This window comes from Acomys russatus, chromosome 29, assembly GCF_903995435.1.
Source record: "Acomys russatus chromosome 29, mAcoRus1.1, whole genome shotgun sequence".
Taxonomy (NCBI): domain Eukaryota; kingdom Metazoa; phylum Chordata; class Mammalia; order Rodentia; family Muridae; genus Acomys; species Acomys russatus.
In genome coordinates, this window is record NC_067165.1 from 46,947,753 (window position 1) to 46,954,042 (window position 6,290).

Sequence of the window (6,290 nt, forward strand, 5' to 3'; positions counted from 1 at the left end):
AAAGTTGATGTAGCCGGGCGTGGTGGCGCACACCTTTAATCCCAGCACTCGGGAGGCAGAGGCAGGCGGATCGCTGTGAGTTCGAGGCCAGCCTGGTCTACAAAGTGAGTCCAGGATGGCCAAGGCTACACAGAGAAACCCTGTCTCGAAAAACCAAAAAAAAAAAAAAAAAAAAAAGTTGATGTTGTTTTAGGCAGCTGGTGGTCCCCATGTGTGACTGATGCTGACTTGCCATTTACTCCTGCTTCAGTGCCCTGTGGGACATCGAGACCGGCCAGCAGACAACCACGTTTACTGGGCACACTGGAGATGTCATGAGTCTGTCTCTTGCTCCTGACACCAGACTGTTTGTCTCTGGTGCTTGTGATGCTTCAGCCAAGCTCTGGGATGTGCGAGAAGGGATGTGCCGGCAGACCTTTACAGGACACGAGTCCGACATCAACGCCATATGTGTGAGTTCAGCTTGTGTCGCACTAGATCTCTTCACTTCTCTATTGTTGTTGTTGTTATAATAGTTTTTTAGGGACAGGAGAGGTAGCAGAATAGTTACTTTTCTGTTTCCTTCACAAACACCACGATCAAGGCAACTTACAGAGAAAAGCATTTAATGGCACTTAGAGTCTCGGAGTGTGAGTCCATGGCCATCCATGTGAGGAGCACAGCAGCAGGCAGGCCTCGCCAGAGAAGCAGCTACGGGCCTACAGTGTGTGGTCCAGTAACAGGGCGGGGAGAGGCCGCTGCCTGGGAGTGAGATCCAGCAAGGCTCTACCTTAAAATACCTCTAAACATTGCCACCATTTGAAGACCAATCATTCATACTTGACCCTGTGGGAACCATTTTCATTCAAACCACCACAAATGGACCCAGCTTGGTGATGCACGCCTTTAATCCCAGCACTCGGGAGGCAGAGGCAGGTGGATTGCTGTGAGTTCGAGGCCAGCCTGGTATACAAGTGGGTCCAGGACCCACCCAAATAGCCACAGATGCCTCAGCATTAAGAGCACTGGCTGCTCTTTCAACGGATCTGGGTTTGATTCCCAGCAGGTGGCTTCCAACTGTCCCAAAGTCCCAGGGGCTTTGTATGTCTGTGATACAGGCAAAACACCCATACAGATAAAAATAAGTAAAATACTTCATTTTATAGTAAACATTTTTAAGTGTGTCTGCTGCTGTTGGTGGGATGTGCATGTGTCAGTGCAGGTGCTCACAGAATCCAGACAAGGGTGGTGGATGCCCTGGAACTGGATTTTGTGGGGGGTTTTGTTTGTTTGTTTGTTTGTTTTAACAGTTTTGTTTTTCAAGACATGGTTTCTCGTGTGGCCTTGGCTGTCCTGAACTAGCTTTGTCAACCAGGCTGTCCTCAAACTCATGTGCCTCTCAAGTGATGGGATTTTAAAAGGCGTGCCTCACCACGCCTGTCTGGAACCGGATTTAAAAAACTGTTGTGGCCGAGCGGTGGTGGTGCACACCTTTAATCCCAACACTTAGGAAGCAGAGGCAGGCAGATCACTGTGAGTTTGAGGTCAGCCTGGTCTACAAGCGAGTCCAGGACAGCCAAGGCTACGTAGAGAGACCGTGTCTCAAAAAAACCCCAAAACCCATGAAAAACGATGTTATAAGCTAACTAATTAAGAGCCAAACTTGGGTCGCTGCTGGGCCATTTCTCTAGTCCTTTTTCTTCCTTCCTTCCTTCCTTCCTTCCTTTCTTTGAGACAGGTTTCTCTGTGTAGCCCCGCCTGTCTTAGAACTCACTGTGTAGACCTCAGACTCAAAGATCTACCTGCCGCAGCCTTCCAAGTGCTGGGACCAACATTATTTCTCAATGAGTGCGCGTGCGCATGCGTGCAAAAAATTCAGGTTGACAGATAGGAACCACCACACTTTCCCCTCTGTTCCTGTAACTGAACCCTGGACCTTACCCATGCTAGGCAAGTGTTGTATCAGCCAACCTGGGTCCCAGGCCTTAATGCGTATGTATGTCTTGATTTGCCTTTTTTTTCCTAGTTCTTTCCCAATGGCAATGCCTTTGCCACAGGCTCAGACGATGCTACCTGCAGGCTGTTTGACCTCCGTGCAGACCAGGAGCTCATGACCTACTCCCATGACAACATCATCTGTGGCATCACCTCTGTCTCCTTCTCCAAGAGTGGCCGCCTCCTCCTTGCTGGGTACGACGACTTCAACTGCAACGTCTGGGATGCACTCAAGGCTGACAGAGCAGGTCAGTGGCCACATGGTCTTTGTGTTCGTGAACATTCACTTGCTTCTTTGTGGGGAAGTGAGACTGAGATGAGCTGAAGCATGGACCTTGTGTCATCAGCCCTGCTGTGGCGCAGCCCAGCACAGGCACAGTTAAAAGCCACAGAGCCTGGGCTCTGGCTCAGCAGGGAATGCTGGAAGCTCTTGTGTGAGGGGAGTGCATGAGATGACAGCACGCCCGACACTCTGAGCTCTGTCCACGTGCCATCTGTTCTATGTGGGTATTTACAAAGTAGCCATGGTTAGCCTGGAACTCTCTAGTACGTCAGGATGTCGTCCTTGCATTATTGGCAAGTGCCATCGATTTTCCCCTGACTCATCCTGGTCAGTCATTTGCCACCGTGGCCAGTTCCATCTTGAGCTTTCTGAGCCTGTGCAGCTTTGACAACTGATGCACCGCCATAGGTCTTCCTCACTGCAAGGCTGTTGAGCAGTGTGTGCTGATGAAGTTTATGAATCGGAATCAAGTGGGTTAAATACAAGTTGTACAAAAGATGAGAACATTCTTGTTTCAAGAGTCTCCCTTTGTGTGTTGGAGAGATCGCTCAGAGGTTAAGAGCACTGGCTGTTCTTCCCGAGGTCCTGCGTTCAATTCCTAGCACCCACATGGTGGCTCACAGCCATCTATAATGTGATTTAATGTTCAATGTTCTCTTATGGCCTGCAGGCTCTGTATGCAGTTGGAGCACTCACATATTTAAAGAAAAAAAAAAAAGTAAATCTTTTTTTAAAAAGTCTCCCTTTGTGCTCAAGCTAGCCTTAAACTTGAAGTTAAAGTAGATGCTTAATTTTTTTCAGCAAATCTGTGTTTTGGGGGAGGAGGTAGAAGAGGGAATTGTGGCCCAGAGTCTTGGCCCCCACTGTGGCTTCAAATACCCTGTCAGACTGCTGAAGTGTCCCCGCACTCAGAGGCAGAGACAGCTGGATCTCTGAGTTCCAGGACAGCCAGGGCTGTGTAGACCCTGTCTCAAAAAAAAAACAAAAAACAAAAACCCAAAAAAAAACGTTGTGACTTTTGGTGTTGCAGACCAGGGAAGCTGAAACTGGGTTACAGGAAGCCTTCCAGCTCTGGTGTCAATTGGTGCATCAGTGGCCACAGGAGCTGGAACGTGTTTCTGAAACGTCAGGCCCTTCCATGGGAGAACAGTCCTGGCTGTGCTGTGCTGTGTGACAGCTCCATGATCTCCACTTCAGGCTTCGTATACTCATGTGGGCAGTTGTTAGGTTTTCAGGTTTTTGGGGGATGAGTTTGGTGTTTTTGTTGTTGTTGTTGTTGTTGTTGTTGTTCTGTTTTGTTTTGTTTTTTTTAGGGGGAGGGAGTTGGTAAGACTTATTTAACTGAGCAGTGGGGTTGGATACTTTTAATCCTAGCACTTGGGAGGCAGAGACAGGCAGATCTTTGAGTTAGAGGACAGTCTGGTCTACAAAGTGAGTTCCAGAACAACCATGACTACAGAGAGAAAAACCCTGTCTTGAAAAACAACAAAATATTTATTTGGGTTTTTTGAGACAGGGTTTCTCTGTAGACTTGGCTGCCCTGGAACTTGCTTTATAAACCAAGTGGGTCTGGAACTCACACAAATGTGCCACCGCTGCCTAGCTCTTCGTATAATTTTAAGCTGCTTCTGTGAGTTGACACAAGGGGCGGGGTCTGGATTTCTTCCTCTAGGTTTGAGTGCGTGTCACCTTGTTGTCCTCCTGAGCCATGCATCCGTGTCCTGGATAGAAAGAATCTGCCGTGCCTGGACGCCCTGCCACAGACCGCAGGCTAATTCCTACTGGGCCAGCGTCTTCTCCCTTCCTAGTGCCCTTCCCTTGCTCTCAGCTAATTGCGGAAGCAGAGCCTTGGAGTGCTGTCCATCAAGGGGAGCCATCTGCTCTTGTCAAAACATCACGTGTGTGATCATGCTGTTTTTGTTCCCAGGTGTCTTAGCTGGACACGACAACCGAGTCAGCTGCTTGGGGGTGACTGATGATGGCATGGCTGTGGCAACAGGGTCCTGGGACAGCTTCCTCAAGATCTGGAACTAAGGCCAGTAGGTAATGGAGCAGCCCCGTTAGTAAGGCCAGTGGGCAGTGCAGCAGCCCCGTTAGTGAGGCCAGTGGGCAGTGCAGCAGCCCTGTTAGTAAGGCCAGTGGGCAGTGCAGCAGCCCTGTTAGTAAGGCCAGTGGGCAGTGCAGCAGCCCTGTTAGTAAGGCCAGTGGGCAGTGCAGCAGCCCCGTTAGTAAGGCCAGTGGGCAGTGCAGCAGCCCCGTTAGTAAGGCCAGTGGGCAGTGCAGCAGCCCTGTTAGTAAGGCCAGTGGGCAGTGCAGCAGCCCTGTTAGTAAGGCCAGTGGGCAGTGCAGCAGCCCTGTTAGTAAGGCCAGTGGGCAGTGCAGCAGCCCCGTTAGTAAGGCCAGTGGGCAGTGCAGCAGCCCCGTTAGTAAGGCCAGTGGGCAGTGCAGCAGCCCCGTTAGTAAGGCCAGTGGGCAGTGCAGCAGCCCTGTTAGTAAGGCCAGTGGGCAGTGCAGCAGCCCTGTTAGTAAGGCCAGTGGGCAGTGCAGCAGCCCTGTTAGTGGAGTTGCACATAGATCTCAGCATGCGACGTTTTCCTGCAGGGTGATAGGTTAACAAAGGGGATGTTGTTGATCTGGCATTGTAGCAAACAGAAGGACGGCCGCAGCTGTGACAGACAGTGCAGCTGTGGGAAGAGCTCAGGTTCTTTCCTGACACACTGACCCCAGGCTCTGTTCACAGCAGCAGTGGATGGATGCCATGGTGACTGGAAGACCATTCCAACCGTGACGCGCTACAGCGATAGCATATCCTGTCCAACCATACCATACTAACACGGACACCCACACCTCCCCTCAGAACTTCAAAAGGGCAAGATCTTTTTTCCTTCACTTATTGCTGAAACCAAGAGCACAACTCCCATTGACAGAAGGATCTCTGTGCTGTAACTAAACAAATTGTGCATTCCTTCCGGGGCCACTGTCCTGTTTTCTGTTCTGGTTCTGTTTCTTTTTTGTTGTTGTTGTTGGTTTTTTGTTTTTTCTTTTCTGTTTTTGTTTTGGGGGGGGGGTGTTTTGGGTGAATTTTAAAAGGAAATACAATAAAAATGTTAACCAGAAGGTAACCCTGAGTGTGATTGTGAGAACAGACACGTCTATTTCTAATTCATTTGCATTTTAGTGATTCTGTTCTGTGACATTCATGAAAAACAAGGTGAATTTTTTATCTGTAATTGTTTCTAAATACAAATCATTTGTAACAGGTCTTTGGAATCACTCATATTTCTTTCTTAAATATATTCCTTTATGTTCAGTAGTTAAGAAAACCAGAGCTTATGATAGTCTCTGACTTATGATGCATTTTTGTCCCTGGCTCAATCAGTTGATTTTTGTTGTTGTTTTGATTTGGTTTGGTTTTTCTTTTCTTCTCTTTTTTTTTTTTTTGTCTCATGTCACAGATGACTGTTTCGCACAAACACAGCATAGTGGAAGAAAAAAATTCCGAAGCAAAGTAGCCAAGCACATGTTCCGATGGCCACAAACGCTTGGTCAGCCCCTCCCCTTTGCTCAGCAGTGAACTCCCCCAGCACCCTTCCCGCCCGGCTGTCTAGTCTCTGCTCTTACCTTGGGTTTTCTGTAAGTTGGAGGGAAGTTTGTAGTCATGTGACACTAGCCGTCCTGCCCCTGCTGTCAGAGATTTGTTCTTCCAGAGAGGTCCCTGTCCTGTGCTTGGATAGTCAGTTGGTTATTTGTGTATGAAACAATGTACAAATCAATGTTTTGAAAATAATGATCTCAGACTTTCTAAGTTAAATTTTAAACAATTTGATTGTTTGCCATATTGGGTGGGTTTACTCTTAGAATCGCATGCTGTAGAAATGCTCTAAAGTGCATATAGGACTCAGTCCTTAGATGTCCTTTTTCTTTTAAGAAATAACCTCTTCAAGTTGTAACCGTGGCGGCTTTGTCCATTACTGTTGCTACTCTGCACACATATCGGAAGCAGCAAGCGCTTTACACACTGAGTAGTGGGATA

At 48.3% G+C, this 6,290-nt stretch overlaps 1 protein-coding gene across 1 annotated transcript in view; it reads left to right on the forward strand.

Annotated features, from left to right (window-relative positions):
- Positions 1-5,282, forward strand: part of Gnb1 (G protein subunit beta 1) — a 60,314-nt gene extending 55,032 nt beyond the window's left edge. The window contains exons 9-12 of the mRNA XM_051172214.1: positions 251-452; positions 2,006-2,222; positions 4,185-4,300; positions 5,004-5,282. Coding sequence (XP_051028171.1) covers positions 251-452; positions 2,006-2,222; positions 4,185-4,291 — 526 coding nt within the window. The 3' untranslated portion in view covers positions 4,292-4,300; positions 5,004-5,282. The remainder of the gene's footprint in view (positions 1-250; positions 453-2,005; positions 2,223-4,184; positions 4,301-5,003) is intronic.
- Positions 5,283-6,290: the final 1,008 nt, after the last annotated feature.